At 30.5% G+C, this 17,656-nt stretch overlaps 2 protein-coding genes across 6 annotated transcripts; both read left to right on the plus strand.

The window, feature by feature from the left end:
• Positions 1-2,473: 2,473 nt before the first annotated feature.
• Positions 2,474-7,384, plus strand: LOC129914538 (kelch-like protein 2). Its single transcript, XM_055993886.1, has 2 exons — positions 2,474-2,693; positions 5,814-7,384. The coding sequence occupies exons 1-2, from the start codon at positions 2,474-2,476 to the stop codon at positions 7,382-7,384; spliced, it is 1,791 nt and encodes a 596-aa protein (XP_055849861.1).
• A 5,422-nt stretch (positions 7,385-12,806) lies between these two features.
• LOC129915634 (uncharacterized) lies at positions 12,807-15,382 on the plus strand. 5 transcript variants are annotated; one of them, XM_055995304.1, is made up of 3 exons: positions 12,807-12,910; positions 13,455-13,625; positions 13,686-15,382. In XM_055995304.1, exon 3 carries the CDS (start codon positions 13,984-13,986, stop codon positions 15,169-15,171), a length of 1,188 nt encoding a protein of 395 aa, XP_055851279.1. In that variant the 5' UTR covers positions 12,807-12,910; positions 13,455-13,625; positions 13,686-13,983; the 3' UTR covers positions 15,172-15,382. The 5 variants fall into 5 exon arrangements, with proteins under 5 accessions (XP_055851279.1, XP_055851263.1, XP_055851272.1 ...); XM_055995288.1 differs by having other exon boundaries at positions 12,810-12,910; positions 13,440-13,625; XM_055995297.1 differs by having other exon boundaries at positions 12,814-12,910; positions 13,429-13,625.
• The last annotated feature ends 2,274 nt before the right edge of the window (positions 15,383-17,656 follow it).

Below are 17,656 nucleotides of genomic sequence, written 5' to 3' on the forward strand. Positions count from 1 at the left end.
TAACTACCAAAACCTGAAGCTTTCGTAAGTTTCACCCTCCAAAACCTACTTGCATGTTGCATAGGTAAAAATAAATGTCATATACAGCTGGCTGAACTCACCTATGTTTTGAGAAAATTGATCTCAAAAGCCCTGTTCCATTGGAGGTGGTAGTTTACTCGTGAGTAGAAATCTACTACAACAACTACACTTTCGTACCTCCTCGAGTAGAAGATCGTGTGTCATTTGTAGTACTGGATCTACTACTCATGAGTAAACTACCACCTCCAATGGAACAGGGCTAAAGTTTTAAAACTTAACCCTCTGTAGGCACACCTCTTTTTTGTGACGTGATAGGCACACGGGTGCGATGTAGAATTTTCCGAGGAATTTGAATATTGTATTTACAATTCCAAAAAATATATTTTCATCGTTATAAAGAAACTTTTTTGTGACCACTTTTTTTGAAAAATCCTTATTTTTTTTTTATTTTTGTCTTGCCAAATTCGCACCCGTGTGCTGACAGAGGGTTAAGCCTTAACTATATATTAGCTGTGTTCCTTTGGCCAAGTATCTACTGCTTAGTATACTTCTGGTTGTATTCAACTCCATTTCTTCTATAGAAAAAATGTCTTTGAATGGATTCAGAAGTACTAAAAAGTACTTTGCTGATCCCAAAGGAACATAGCGATTGGCTCAAAAAGTGAAAAAGTACAAAAATGAAAATTTTCAAACGCATTTTTGTATAGATTTTCGGCCTGAAAATTTAAAACAAATGATGCAGAAAGCTTATTTTTTGGTCCAACAAAAAATTGGTATACTCTTTTTCACAAAACAATTGCGCTAGTCTGAAAAAAAATATTTTCATTTTTGTACTTTTTCAAAAAGTGGTGTATGATCATTGAATAAGAAGTACAGGAAGGGGTGTTTATCCAAATAAGTGAAGCCGCTTTTTATTAGTGTGAGTTGTACAGATGCACATGTATTGGTAAAGGGTCGGAGTGCAGATATATTGTTCACTCAAGGGACGCCAACAGAAATGTAACTGGTCTCGTGAGAGACTTCCGTATAAATGCTTTTTTTCATCATAATTATATACGAATTTTAAACTGTTTTTTTCCTAAACTAAAAACAGACTGAAAATTGTTTTAAAATCATCAACAGTAGCTGAAACATTGGCGGTCAATGATTGCATCGCCTTGTCATCACCAATAAGAGTGAGTTCGCCCCTGGAAAACGAGCTCGAAATTTGACAGATTATATAAAATTTTTGACAGTTTATATAAATTTGATTTTTTTTTAATTTTTTTGTGGCTTCACTCGCCAACTCTATAGGTGTGATATACACCCCTTCCTGTACTTCTTATTCAATGTGTATGATCAACTATTTTTAATTATTTTTGATGTTCTGTCAAAAAATACTGGCAAATATATTGGTATCTCAAATTCGATTGCCAAAAAGAGATAATTTTTTATTGATCTGAGATCAAATTTTCCAGATCTCGATTTTTAAAGAGATTGGGTGCGTTCACGATTTAAAGGTATCCGGATACCTTTGTGTTGTTGTAATCCCATAAAAAATCTCAGCTGATCGCAAAAATGTGTTGATAAGCACAAGAATCCGAAGGTATCCTAAAAATTTATGGATTCTCGTACATCTTATGGGAAATTTAATGAACAGCTGATTCGTGTTCACAAACGTATCGGATACTTTACTTAGGTATTTTGGATAGGGTATCTGTGCGTACGTGAACGCGCACTTAAGAAGTCATTCTTAAGTTTTTACAGTTCTCGATACAGACTTTTTTCTAATGATCATACCTTCTCTTTTTATACCATACTCCGTAATACTAAAAATACTCCGGAGTTATATTTTTTTACACTTTTTTGCTGTGGAGGAACACAAAAAACCTTCAAAAGTGCAAAAATAAGTACTAAAAGGGTACTCTCATTGGAGTGAAGGAAAACGACACAATAATCTGCATGTTTTTTTTAACAGCTATCTTCATAATTATTTATCTATGTTCTAGTTATTTTATTGTTGATTTTGTTTTTCTTTTAGTGGTTCGAATTATCGTTTTAAAATCCCTTGAGCCTTTTCCTATTTTATATTTTCAACTCTACAATGGCATCAAAAAATCTGTCCCCATCTATCCGCCATGCTACCATTATCTTTGATAATGACCAACATTCTTCAATAATCTCTCGGGAGCTCCAGAATTTTTATAAAAATAATGAATTTTTCGACACTGTCCTAATAGCTGGAAACAAATGTGTCCAAATCGAAGCTCATAGAATTGTCCTCTGTGCATTTAGTGAGTATTTTTTGGAACTTTTTCGCGAAAAACAAAAACTTTCAAAGGACAATGTAGTCGAGTTAAAAGAAATCGAAGTATTGCCATTGAAAAATGTTATCGATTTTATGTATAAAGGTTCAATTGGTCTCACTATCGAAAATGTCGAAGAAATCTTGCGAACTGCATTGTTTCTAAAAATGAGGCAATTAGTTGATAATTGCTGTGAAAGAGAGGATAAAAGTCACGAAGATCAACTTTTTGAACTTTTGTCACTGGTCAATTATAGGGCTCTTTCGCCCAAGTTCATTGTTGAAAACAGAGAATCAGTTTGCAAAACTGTCGAAACCTACAAATTGACTGATAAATGGCTAGAGTGGCTTTTGGCCGACATTTATGAACGCGAAGATTTATTTGGTTGTAAATTTATCGAAAGAAAAAATGACACCGCTTACAAACTTGCAGTTATAGGTGTGCGTTGTTTCGACACAGTGTTAATAATAAAAACTTATGACCCCTGTGCAAATACGTGGAATACAAAAATTAAAATACGTTCTCCGAGTTCTGCAATCATTGTGGTTGATGGTAAATTAATAGCAGTTGGATGCTCTAACGGAGGAAATGACGACGATCGTAAGGGCGTGCAATCCTTAGATCTGAACACCCTAGAATGGATTGATCTTCCGTCAATGAACAAAAGCCGGAGCACGCATAAATTGGCACATTTAAATGGACATTTGTGTGTTTTCGGTACAGAAAGTGGACAAAATACGGGTTTCGATAAAAAATCCGCATCCATAGGAATATATAATTTTTCCACACAGAAATGGCACGATTTAGAACCAATATCTCAACCAAGCCATGTCAGTGAAATAGCTTCCTTCAATGGGATGCTCTATATTATTGACTTTGAAAATGGCTTTCTGCAATCTTATGATGTCTCGTCAAATAAATGGACTTCAAAATCCATTGCAAAAGATCCTCATTTATGGAATTTTGGATTCGCTGCAACCAAAGAATTTTTGTACATTTATGGTGGTTACTATTTTATATACGATGATATGAAGTATATCAGCAAGGTTAAACGTTTCGACTTACGCAATAATTATAATTGTTGTGAGATGAAACCATTTCCGTTTCGAAGATGTTTAATTGAAAGTTTCGTTATAAAAAAACATATAATAATTTGTGACACTGAAAAAGTTGACATTTATGATATTGAAAAGGATGAATGGAAAAATTTGGAGGATGAATTATCAAAGAATGAATGGAGTTCGTGTGCTTTTGCATATTTAAATTTATAAATTTAATTAAGTTTTGTACTTTTCGAAGAAATCATTGAGAATTAAAATTATTTTATTACTGTTGAATATTATTTGTTATTGCTGTTGGAAAATACATACATAAATACATATATTCAGCCTTGGAAATCGTTCATTTAAAAGTTCTTCACAATCATTAACCTATTATATAATAGGTCAATGTTAACAATACTCTTCTTATTACTTATAATCTCGTAAAGGTCTTAACTACAAAATTTTCGATTTTTATTTTTTTTTGCATATTTGGAGTTAGGGCATTGTCTCTGATTTATTTTTTTAAGCCTGGGTCTTTAAATAAGTCAAAATATTTTTTTAATTTCTTTTATTTTTATATGCAAATTGTAGTATTGGATTAAGTGTTTGCCTCTATAACTCAGAGGTGTGAAAAGATTATCTGAAACATTGGCGGTCAATGATTGCATCGCCTTGTCATCACCAATAAGAGTAAGTTCGCCCATGGAAAACGAGCTCGAAATTTGACAGATTATATAAAATTTTTGACAGCTTTAAATAAAATTTATGTCGAATTCCTTTCAATGCAAAAATCGAATTTTCGGCGATCTCGAAGCGAATTTTTTCTGAAAATCATGTTCCATAGAAAAAAAATTCGCCTCAAACGAAGCAGAATTCGAATTTTTTTTAATCCCTCTTTTTTGAGAGATTTACACGGATTCACACACACACTTGGAACATTTGACATTTCTCAAACGTCAAGCTGAAAGATTCCTTCGTGTTGTTTGTTTATTTGAGAATACCAACTTCAAATATAGAGTAAATTATAATGGAATATCGTATTTTTATTGCGGAAAAATATGAAATAAATAAAAAAAAAACAATGTGCGATCAAAATATAATTTTTCTTGGCATAGTTCTTGTGAAAAAGTCAAATTACTGTGACTTTTCTTCTCGTGATTATCTTCAGGAAATTTTTTTCTCTGTAAAACCACAGCATACGGCCAAATAATTAACCTTTTACTTCATCTTCACTCAGATCTTAATAATATCTGCAATTTCCTATTGATTTGGATTAAATTAAATTAATATTACCGAAGCAAATAAACAAAATTATTGATCAAAGGAACCTTTGGTTTTATTTTACAGAAATTGTTATGATTTCAGCTTGACGTTCGTGTAAAATTTGTTGTCAAATGACACACACACAATCGCAAAAAGAATTCGGTTTGTTTTCATGTTCCTTTTTAACACCAAAAATTCGATTTTTTTGAGGCGATTCAAAAAATTGAAAGGAATTCGACATTATTTTTTTTTTTATTATTTTGTGGCTTCACTCGCCAACTCTATAGGTGTGATATACACCCCTTCCTGTACTTCTTATTCAATGGGAAATTGTTGTTGCTTTTGATTTTGCCAAATTTAAACGTCAAAACCTTATTACCCCATTTTGTAAGATGGCGGCTCTAATTATCATACCTTGGGCACGTTGGGATACCCGTATCTGGAATATCTCTTTGAACGAAAAGTTATCCAGATAGCAACAAGCCAAAGCAGCTACAAAAAAATATGAAAAAATTGAGAAGGGGAAATTGTTTCTTTTGAGCAAATTACTTTTTTTTTTACTGTTGCATAGTACTTGCACAATCGATTTAACTTTAATTCTTGCAAATTTATTTTATTTTCAAGCGGATTAATCGCGCGAATAGAAATCAAAATAAAAAATAGCCAAATCAGCTGATCACTCAAATACCTGAGGTATACCAAAAATTCTCGGATACCTTCAGATTATTTTTTGACAGAAAATGGTTCGTTATTTCTTTTCTAATTTTTAACACTGTTTACAACAACAAAAAGATATCCGATAGCTTTATGTTAACTGTTTGAACGTGCCCCTTGTCTTTTTATACCATGTGTTCTAGTTATCTTATTGATGATTGATAATTTTGTTTTTCTTTTAACAGTAATGAGTATGAGTAATTTTATTTATATTATCTTATCAAAACGTCTCTATCAGAGCTGGAAGTCTTTTGTAGCTAGGCTCTTTTCTTCCCTTATATTTGCACTGTAATTTTAATTATATGTAAATAAATAATACTAATAATAATATTTTCTATTTTCAACTCTACAATGGCATCAAAAAATCTGTCCCCATCTATCCGTCATGCTACCATTATCTTTGAAAATGACGAACATTCTTCAATAATCTCTCGGGAGCTCCAGAATTTTTATAAAAATAATGAATTTTTCGACACTGTCCTAATAGCTGGAAACAAATGTGTCCAAATCGAAGCTCATAGAGTTGTCCTGTGTGCATTTAGTGAGTATTTTTTGGAACTTTTTCGCGAAAAACAAAAACTTTCAAAGGACAATGTAGTCGAGTTAAAAGAAATCGAAGCATTGCCGTTGAAAAATGTTATCGATTTCATGTATAAAGGTTCAATTGATTTCACTGTTGAAAATGTCGAAGGAATCTTGCGAACTGCATCGTTTCTAAAAATGAGGCAATTAGTAAATGGTTGCTGTGAAATGATTAGAAAATGTATTAATTCTGATAATTTTTTGATGTTTATTCGATTGGCTAATGAATTGGATCTAGACCAATTAAAGAACGAATGTCTAGAAGGCATGTTTATTCATTTTGAAAGAATATCAAAGAGAAAGATTCAAAATATTTCGTTTAAGGATCTGGATATTTACGACTTATACAGGGCCAAATGTGCCGAAAAAGAGGATGTATTTTTGTCCATGGTGGCCTGGATAAATTCTGATAAAAGTCACGAAGATCAACTTTTTGAACTTTTGTCACTGGTTAATTATAGGGCTCTTTCGCCCAAGTTCAATGTTGAAAACAGAGAATTAGTTTGCAAAACTGTCCAAACCTACACATTGACTGATAGATGGCTTGAGTGGCTTTTGGACGACATTTATGACCGCGAAGATATATTTTATTGTAAATTTATCAAAAGAAAAAATGACACCGCTTACAAACTTGCAGTTATAGGTGTGCGTTTTTTCGACACCGTGTTAATAATAAAAACTTATGACCGTTATGAAAATTCGTGGAATACAAAAATAAAAATACGTTCTCCGAGTTCTGATATCATTGTGATTGATGGTAAATTAATAGCAGTTGGATGTTCTAACGGAGGAAATGACGACGATCGTAAGGGCGTGCAATCCTTAGATCTGGACACCCTAGAATGGATTGATCTTCCGCCAATGAATAAAAGCCGGATAAGGCCTAAGTTGGCACACTTAAATGGACATTTGTGTGTTTTCGGTACTGAAAGTGGACAAAATACGGGTTTCGATCAAAAATCCGCATCCATAGGAATATATAATTTTTCCACACAGAAATGGCACGATTTAGAACCAATATCTCAACCAAGCGATAACAGTGAAATAGCTTCCTTCAATGGGATGCTCTATATTATTGACTTTGAAAACGGCTTCCTGCAATCTTATGATATCTCGTCAAATAAATGGACTTTAAAAGCGATTGCAAAAGATCCTCGTTTATGGAATTTTGGATTCGCTGCAACCAAAGAATTTTTGTACGTTTATGGTGGTTGCTATTTAATGTTCTGTAATATAGAGTATATCAACAAGGTTAAACGTTTCGACTTACGCAATAAGTATAATTGTTGTGAGATGAAACCTTTTCCATTTCGAAGATGTTTAATTGAAAGTTTCGTTATAAAAAAACATATAATAATTTGTGACACTGAAAAAGTTGACATTTATGATATTGAAAAGGATGAATGGGAAAATTTGGGGGGTGTTTCGGCAAAGAATGAATGGAGTTCGTGTGCTCTTGCATATTTAAATTTATAAATTTAATTAACTTTTGTACTTTTGGAAGAAATCATTGACAATTAAAATTATTTTATTACTTTTGAATATTATTTGTTATTGCTGTTGGAAAATACATACATAAATACATACATATATTCAGCCTTGGAAATCGTTCATTTAAAAGTTCTTCACAATCATTGACCTATTATATAATAGGTCAATGTTAACAATACTCTTCTTATTACTTATACTGCTTATACTGCTTATACTGCCCATAATCTCGTAAAGGCCTTAACTACAAAATTTTCGATTTTTATTTTTTTGCATATTTGGAGTTAGGGCATTGTCTCTGATGACAACTAAAATTCCTTCCAATTTAGAAAATTTAATTGGAAAGTTGACTGGAAAGTTTTAGGCAAGAAAAATCTACCTAATTCGATTTATCTGTGTACTTAACTTTCCGTTTAGAAAATGACGTTGACTAAATAGTTATGTCGTTTTCGATTGGTAATCCGGAAGAGCTCCCCGACCCCGAACGCCAAAAAAATACCCAAACACAGTTCTTTTCAGTTTAGAGTTGTGTCTTTTCACAATCTCCCTCATCACTTGACGAACTATGAAGATGATAAAGAGGGAAATAGCATACTGTTATGATCGTAAGAATATTCATATCAAGAGTTTATTCAATTAAATTTTATATTTTTCAAAACAGTCGCATCAAAAAACAAACAAAAAAATTAAGTTTGATAAATTGAGTGCTTCTGATTCTGGAGTCTGATTTCAAAATCAGAAGGGAAAGTCACTTCTTTCTTCTGTGATCCGACGCCAATAAAACACTTTCAGAAGCATTCCGGACGACCAATCGAAAACGAAACCGACATTAGTCGGTGCCCGTTTTCATCAAATGAGATACAGTGCGGTTCACATGGTTAGACGCACCAATTTTCGTTTACATAAATTTCATTTTTTTTGTTGTGTGTGTGCAAGAATAACCAAAAAAATTGTATTTATTAGAATGGTTATTTAGTTCTTAATAGAAAAACAAAAAGAAATAGTGGGTGAGTGGAAGTTAACGGTACTTTTTAGTCCTTCTTGTCTGTGATGTAAGAAAAAGGGCAGCTTTTTTCGGTTCACATGATTAGACGCACACCTTAAATTAGTTCGTTTGGCGAGATCTATTGCACTGATTTGATTAAATTTGGACGATTAAACATCAAGAAGTTATTTTTTAGTGATTTTCATTCAAAATCTGTTAAAAAAATTTCTGAGCGCGAAAGAATAAGGGATAAATGACGCGTTGGATTCCAAAGGTCTTTCCATTAGCCCCATTGCCAAAAAAAATAGGATGAAGTGACTATTTCGAGATAAATTATTTAAAAAACAGTGCCTCCTACGAAAAAAACTTCAAAGGAGGAACAATAGAAGCTTTGACACCTCAGGAAAAATGAAAATTTATGAAAAAAGCGTCGAAAACAGCTCTATCCCCGAGCAAAATTAAATAAAAAGCTAGGCTAACGGGAAGAACATCAACTTTTCGGTGAATTTTTTTGAATGAACATCCTAGATTAAAATTAAACTTAAAAATAGTCTTTAAAAAAGCACAATTTGAAAGAAACAGCGGATGGAGATCGCACGTCTTCACATAACGTGGGAAACAAGTTTTTGAAGTTTTTTTAAATTGGCGAAATGTGTTTTTTCTAATGAAAAAGAATTTAATTTGAATTGTTCTCATGGGTAATTCCACAACTTTCACGATTTTCACAAGGAGGAATAGTTTTTGATACTTCAACATTCAAAAAAAGGAGGAGTAATGGTTTTGGGAGCCATTTAATATTACATTCGATTTAGTTTTCCTTTCAAACTACTCTTTTTTTCAAACGGCGTTTTTTAAAGACTATTTTTAAGTTTAATTTTAATCTAGGATGATCAGCATTAAAAAAATTCACCGAAAAGTTGATGTTCTTCCCGTTAGCCTAGCTTTTTATTTAATTTTGCTCGGGGATAGAGCTGTTTTCGATGCTTTTTTCATAAATTTTCATTTTTCCTGAGGTGTTAAAGCTTCTATTGTTCCTCCTTTGAAGTTTTTTTCGTAGGAGGCACTGTTTTTTAAATAATTTATCTCGAAATAGTCACTTCATCCTATTTTTTTTGGCAATGGGGCTAATGGAAAGACCTTTGGAATCCAACGCGTCATTTATCCCTTATTCTTTCGCGCTCAGAAATTTTTTTAACAGATTTTGAATGAAAATCACTAAAAAATAACTTCTTGATGTTTAATCGTCCAAATTTAATCAAATCAGTGCAATAGATCTCGCCAAACGAACTAATTTAAGGTATGCGTCTAATCATGTGAACCGAAAAAAGCTGCCCTTTTTCTTACATCACAGACAAGAAGGACTAAAAAGTACCGTTAACTTCCACTCACCCACTATTTCTTTTTGTTTTTCTATTAAGAACTAAATAACCATTCTAATAAATACAATTTTTTTGGTTATTCTTGCACACACACAAAAAAAAATGAAATTTATGTAAACGAAAATTGGTGCGTCTAACCATGTGAACCGCACTGTAATTACGCAAATTAACTCATTACGAATGTCAAATCGCATAGAAAAAAAAATTAATTTTAAATTTGAACTGATCTAATTTTATAAATTATCTCATTTAGGCTGAAGTGAAAACAGGCTATAATTTTAGCTCCCATAATACAAAATTATCTAAAAAATTTAGTCGAGCTAAAATTTATTTAAGACTTTTCAGCCGAGTTTTGCGCAAACTCTGCTAAGAAATCAATACATTTTTTCCAAATATACCTAAATTTTTTATCTGTCACAATTACTAGGCTAACTAGGCTATAAATCAAACCAAAATAATGTAACGTGTTACGATTTAAAATTTAAATTATGTGACTCTAATTGATTACATCTTTTAATTCTGAATCGATTTTCTCATCTTTTCAGTATCAGAACTGTCATTTAGTTTAAAACGGACGATTTCTGAATTAGCCCGAACTACTTCGAACTGTTTCGGAAGACCAAACGAAAACGTTACATGAGTTTTTGATCTTTACAGTAATATGATTTTAGGTTTAGGTTTTTACATACTACACCAATATCCTATATAACCTGATAGAAAAACTTCACAATTTTGCACTTCATTAGTAAGATGTGTTTCAGTTAAGCCTGCTACGCTGTTCGAGCTAAATTTTAGCCGAGATAAAATTCCCATACAAGTTATCGATAATAATTTGTATGGGATACATTTTAGCTCGGCTAAAATTTTTCGATAATTTGTATGGGAGCTAAAAATTATCTCGAGCTGCGTACCAGGCTTTAGTAATAAAAAATCAAACTTAATTTTTCGCTAAAATGTCTTCCACTAATTCCAAGTTAATCCTTAAGGCCCATTTGCTGAAACGAGTCTTAAATATTTATGTGAAACATAAACCCTTAAGTTCTACATTACGGTTTGCACGAACTTCAAACTGTGTCATAAATTCCTCTAAGTTTAACATAACTTAGGGGGAAGAAATAGTAAAACTTAAGCTGTTATGTTCTACCTAGGCGCTTTTATTTTATGAAAAAAGCAAGAATGTCGCTCAAAAATTGATGTCGGTAGTACAAAGGACATGAATTATTATCAATTTAATAAAAATAAACTTACATTCATTAACTTAAACCATCCACAGATGGTACAATTTACACCACATTTTTTTGTATGAGGCACTATTTTGCTGTCATATTTCATTGACTAATTTTGACACACCAGCACATTTACACACACACACGAATAATTTTTGTTTAACCAATTAACCCTTATTTTTGGCTCAAATATACTTTTTTACACTTTTATTCCGCAAGATAAAGACACAAACTTGAAAATTTAACGATATTGTTGTATATTAATTGCTAAATTGCTCAAAATCTATTTAAATTATTTGACGTTTCTATTGATTTGACTTTTAAATTTGAAGTTCTCAGCGATTTATATCATGAAAGTAAATCATTGCTAGGTTAAACATAAATATTTTTTAGCAACTTAGAATAAACTAAGTAAAACACAAGAGTTATGTTCGACCTAGCTAAGATGAGAATTTATGACTAGTATGAGCAAATGGGCCTAAGAGCTTAAGCATTTATGTTCTACATAAATCATCATGCAGAGGAAAAAGTAGAAAATACGAGCTCATGTTCAAATTAAATTATTTAAGTTTCGCAAATGGCCCTAAATGTTCAAAAATAGACCTTCAAAGCAAGATTTCTGGTTTTCATGATAATACTGTTTGTTTAATTGCTTATAAAAAACAAGCTCACTGTATTGGGCTTCCCCAAATTTTTGTTTTTTGTATTTTCAATTTTTTTTTTTAGTTCTAATTCATTGTTCGTAGTTAAGGCTTCATTGTTCGATTACTAAAATATTTTATTCGTTATTTGTTTATTAATAAATTAATAAATAAATTTTCATCCTTAAGTTAGCCCCCTTAAATAGAAATTCGTTCTTTTTACTGCTAATTTTTTCAATTTTCAAAAGTTTTTTAATTTTGATTCATTGTTCGTAATTTGTTTTTCATTGTTCGTTTATTAAGATCTTTTGTTCGTTATTTGTTTATTAAGAAAAAAATTTAATAATTTTTATCCTCAAGTTACTAACATGGATGAATTTTAAATGATTATCCATATTGTTCGATCCATTTTGACAATTGTTCAATTATAGTTATAACTAATTTATTAGTTATTCAATATTTTTAATTAATTTTATTGCTAATTCCACATAAACTATGTTGATCTTGCAAGTATGCACCCGACTAACAAATTTGCTCCTATAAAGCTTTACAGGTGTTAATGTTGCTCCTGTAAAGCTTTATAGAAGGGATAGTGTTTGTTGGGCAACGTGTCGAATGCATGAGAAAAAACATTGCATACTAAATTCATTTTTAATCTCTTTCTTTTTAGTTCTTGACAATTTTTTGAGCCTTGATTGTAAAAAAATTTTCTGCAGTATTTTTCATTGTTACATTCTTCTGCTTGATGATTAAAGCCCAATCATTTAAAACACCTTTTCACTCTTAATTTCTTCATAAACAATACATCTTATTCCACCCAATTTTCACTTTCCCTAAATCCATTACCTCTTCAAAGCTTTTTCTATCAATTTCTACCACAGAATTCCAATACACATATTCCTTTTCTATTTTTAATACATTTTTTTTCACTTTTCTTTCAATATTATAATTTTATAATTTTTTGCTTATAAAACATTCCATTCCAACATACGTAATGAAATTTTGCGATTCACATCTTAAAATTGTTGTTGCTTTTTACATCAATAGTTTTACAAAAAAAAAAAAATACTGTAATAAAACGGCTATTGAGAGGTGAAACGTACAAAATATTATATGAATCACATACCTAATTGATCACATGATGAAATTACATTCAATCAAACTCCTAATGTAATAATCAAATAGTAGGTATTTGTTGTTCAGTAGAGGAAGATAATAAAATCAAAATTAATCCATCAATCTAATTAAATTTAACAAAAAGAAAATCCAGGCCTTTACAGAAGGTTCATCGGCATCAGTTTAAATTGCTTTTTACTAACCACAAAACAAAATTGAAAATCAGTTCAAACAAATCTTGAACATCAGCTACTACAAGGTGTATTGGATTTCATCTCAAAGAGGTCTGATTAAACGCCAATCAAATATTGTGGAGTCAATCCGATACCAGAATCTTCGAATGCTGATCTCTAAAACAACAGTCATCTTAAAATTTTGAAAAAAAAGTTAAAAAGAAAGCCATTTCATTACTTTTCAGTCGGATAATTTATCCGAAAAATATCTTCAAAGTCAACTAGAGATTGATTACAAAGAAAACTTTTAATAATATTTGATTGGCTTCTATAATCTTTTTTCTCAAATCTCTTTGAAATGAAATCCCATGTCTTAAAGCTGAAGTTCAAATAGTTATAAGAGTTATTTGAATTGATTATAATTTTTTTTTATGATTTATGGCACAGATTTTAAACTTTTTGGCAAATTATTATTCGAAATCATTGCAAAACGTTAATAAACAACCATTAAGTACATACATAGATACAAACAATCTAGGCTAGAACCTAGAATACATTTCGGTTAACTTTAGAGACTCCTTACTCCTTCCGTCTTCGGTAGCAGTTTACGACTTACGAGTCCTACGTCATTGCAGGATAATCTTCTAATCGACAAAAAATCCAAATCCACAATTCTAATATAGAAACCAGTGTTCCCAAATCGCAACTTGTAATTATTCTTTGTTTATATCTGTTTGATTAATTCTCATTTAATTAAATTTGGATCTAGGTTTGTCGGACTAAAAGAAAATAAGATATGGCATCATCATCAAATCCGTCTTCAAATGTTCCAGTGATAAAAACGATCTACGAATGTCCCGACAAACGTAGAGCAATGATCTCCGATAATGAATTATTCGACATAGTGTTGATAGCTGGAACCGATTGTGTCAGTATACAAGCTCATAAAGTAGTACTGCGCGAATTCAGTGAGTAGGTACTTTGTGGATATCCTGCGTACAACTGAAACGAATGTTGTCGAACTCAAAGAAATCGATGCGGCGACATTGCAACCTATAATCGATTTCATGTATAAAGGTTCTATTGAATTAAGTTTGCAAACAGTCAAAACATTCTTGCGAACTGCATCTTTTCTAAAAATGAAGTCTTTAATTCATGGTTGTAGTGAATTTATGGAGAAAAACATGAACTGCAACAAATCACTGAAACGGCATATATTGCTGGAGGAAACTCGAATGAAGCAAAAGGCAAAGCTTGATTATAAGCCTGATAAATTTGGAATTATATGTATGAAGGATGGCATATATAATATTAAAAGTTGGAACCCCGAAGAAAATTCGTGGTCATCCCTAATCGTAACACAAGTAAAAAATGAAATAGATTGTGATTTTAGAATTGTGATTGGCAATATGTTAATTACTACTGGAGAGGACATGAACGCCGAATTTCGAAAAGATAATGTGACATGTTTCGATCTTGACACCGCCAAGTGGATACATATTCCCCCAATGAATAAAAACAAATTAATAGATAATATACATGATTTAGGTGGACGACTGTTTGTTTTTGGTTATGAAGAGTTAAGGACTGAAGCGAATGATATACAGCAGGATTATGATAATTTTATAAGATTAATTGAACAGTATAGTTTCCCAAGGACATCAACTGATAATAATAGTCGTTTTAAAACATCTATAGAAATGTTCAATTTTTCCACAAGGACATGGATTGATTTACAACCACCATGTCCTGAAATTGTTGGCTGTGCCTATAGCACTACTTCACAAAATGGAATGTTTTATTGTATTGGATTAGAAATTAACATTTTGCATACTTTTAATGTCGTTTCTAACGAATGGACTCGCAAAAAAATAGTTAGATTTCCAAACATTAGAAGACATTATAGACTTAGTGATTACGGATTTGTTGCCACAGAACAGTATTTATACATCATCGGTGGCGAATATATTTCTAATACAAATTCTCATGGTATTGATGATATTTCTTCATCTGGTTTATATCGGTATGATTTGATTAATAATTGTTGGAATGAAATGGCACATTTACCAACACCTAAATGGATTATTAGCAGCATAGTTCATAAAAATAAAATAATAATTTGCCCAAAAAACGAAGGAGATAATGAAGTGGATGAAGTTCTAGAATATGATATAGAAACCAACAAATGGAATACTTTGGGTCCGTTACCGTTTCCGATGGAAAATAATTATTATAGTTTAACACATTTAAAATAATAAGATAAACAAGAGTGACACTTATTTTAGGAATGTTAAAATTTCTTTCGTCCTCCTAAAAGTTATCTAAATAAATTAAAAAAATTATTATGTAAAATTTTATTGCAATGGGTTAACATGGTGAATGCACTTAATTTTAAAGACCGTTTATTAATTAACAGTATGAAATTGAATGTTTTTTTTTATTAATTTTTGTAAATAAATACATAAATTTAGCACAAAATAATTGTTTGATTGAAATTTTTGCTTTTCATTTGCTTTTAATATTCAAAAATATATAATATATATAATATAAATATATATATAAGCACTCATAATTTAAGAGCGCGCATAAGATTATTCATTACAGATCTGATGAGTGGTAGAGATTACTCCTGTTTTTTTTTTTTTTGTGTGTTCTATCACCAAGTTCATAGGCTGGAGTTTTTATTTTATATTTTTTTTTTTTACAAATAAGAAAAATGATGTATGTATGTGTCGGCTTAAAAAATTTTTATCTTTTTTGTATGCATCGTAAATATATGATTGAAACATATTATTAAAGTTGACAAAATAAGCTTACCGGTTATAAAAAATTTATAGGAGGTTGTCATATATAAAAATTGACAAAATTTTTTTTTTAATTAAAAATTTATTGTACATATAAAAAAAAATCTAAAATTCTAGCTTTTTTTTGTAGATCTCGTACAGACATTATTCCGCGAAATAATAAGCTTTCAGATGGTATAAAATTTATAGAAAAAAAAATGCACTTTTAAATCGACATTAGATCTTTAAAAAAAAAAATCTTTTAAAAATGCATAAGTGTCAAAAAATTATAAAACAAATAACATTACCAAGCTAAATATTTTATACAACGCATAAATCTTCCTTGAATTCAAACGTTTTGCATGAAAAAAAACGAAGAAAATTGGTTTTCTATTTTATTTAAAAAAAATTATTAAGTGATGATACCATCAAAATCTCATAGTAAGATTTATTAGGTTAAGATTTCATTTATTTCTACAGGGTGTCCTAAAAGTAATGGATCAAACGAAATATGCTCATAGGCCAACTTAAGGGCTCTCAGAATTTGGTAACTTGTTTATCCCAAATTCTTACGGTTTTCGATTTAATGCAGTTCTTCTGAAATTTTGAAAAATCCCTACTTGGCAACAGTATTTTGCTTCCTACGCCCATAATTGATTTTTGTTTTTAACAATTGTTTCACTAGAACATTGCCAAAATATTTAGAAACAATTAATTGATCAAAATATTTTTTATTTCATACGCCATTTCGCTGGAAATTAACTAACAGGTACAAGTTTTATAATAACTCAATTTCTAACTTTTATTTCAGAGCAACACCGCGAAAATATTTTGTATGGTGTGGCAATGGTTTATTATTTTAAAAACTTGCCCTGTTATTGTTGTTTTCAAAAAGGTATAAAATATTCCAAAGTTGCAGTTAGATCCAAAAATATTACAATTTGAATTCAACAAAACAGGGTTTTTCAGAACAAAAAACAAGCAAAAATAAACACATTTTCTCTAACTGTTGTTTGTTTATTTCTCTTTGAACGAAAGCCTCTATTTTTGTTTGTATTTTTGCTATGAAAAATCCTGTTTTGTTGAATTCAAATTGTAATATTTTTCGATCTAAATGCAACTTTGGAAACTTTTATACCTTTTTTAAAACTAGAATAACAGGGCAAGTTTTTAAAATAATAAACCATTGCCACACCATACAAAATATTTTCGCGGTGTTGCTCTCAAATTAAAGTTAGAAATTGATTTTTATAAATTTTGAAACTGTTAGTTAATTTGCAGGAAAATGGCGTATGAAATAAAAAATATTTTGATTAAATAATTGTACCTAATTATTTGGCAATGTTTTAGTAAAAGAATTGTAAAAAAACAAAAATCAATAATGGGCGCAGGAAGCAAAATACTGTTGCAAAGTAGGGATTTTTTGAAATTTCACAGGAATTGCATTAAATCGAAAACCGTAAGGATTTGGGATGAACAAGTTACCAAATTCTGAGAGCCCTTAAGATCCCCTATCACCATACTTCGTTTGATCCATTACTTTTGGGACACCCTGTATAATGAAAAAAAAAATGAATAATTTTTTTGATGTAAATTATATTTTACAAAAAAAAAGAACAAAATTACCTTTTTTTTTATTTTATCATTTTGTGAATTTTTTTAGGTACATCTATGAAATATTTACAAAAAAAAAATTGCACTATAAAGGCTTAATATTTTCTCTAAGAAATAAAACTATATTTTAGTCTTAATGCTTTGTAGCAAATAAAATAATGATTTTTAAAATCACTAGTTTTTCATGAAAAATGCAAAAAAAAAACCTTTTGTCAATGTGTTTTGCATGCATTTTATGCTATTTAAAAAACTTTTAAGCCGAACATGTTGAAATTTAAAACTAAGAATAAATTTGATTTTGCACTGGATTTAATAACCCATAAAACAGGAGAAAAGATAATTG

Source organism: Episyrphus balteatus, chromosome 1, assembly GCF_945859705.1.
Source record: "Episyrphus balteatus chromosome 1, idEpiBalt1.1, whole genome shotgun sequence".
Taxonomy (NCBI): Eukaryota; Metazoa; Arthropoda; class Insecta; order Diptera; family Syrphidae; genus Episyrphus; species Episyrphus balteatus.

Bases quoted from the DNA above. Each gene is read 5' to 3' on its own strand.
- LOC129914538 (XM_055993886.1), top strand. From the start codon at position 2,474: ATGAGGCAATTAGTTGATAATTGCTGTGAAAGAGAGGATAAAAGTCAC. The intron at 2,694-5,813 runs GTAAATTTATCG...CTGTCCTAATAG, and splicing joins ACGCGAAGATTTATTTGGTT to CTGGAAACAAATGTGTCCAA.
- LOC129915634 (XM_055995304.1), top strand. From the start codon at position 13,984: ATGTATAAAGGTTCTATTGAATTAAGTTTGCAAACAGTCAAAACATTC.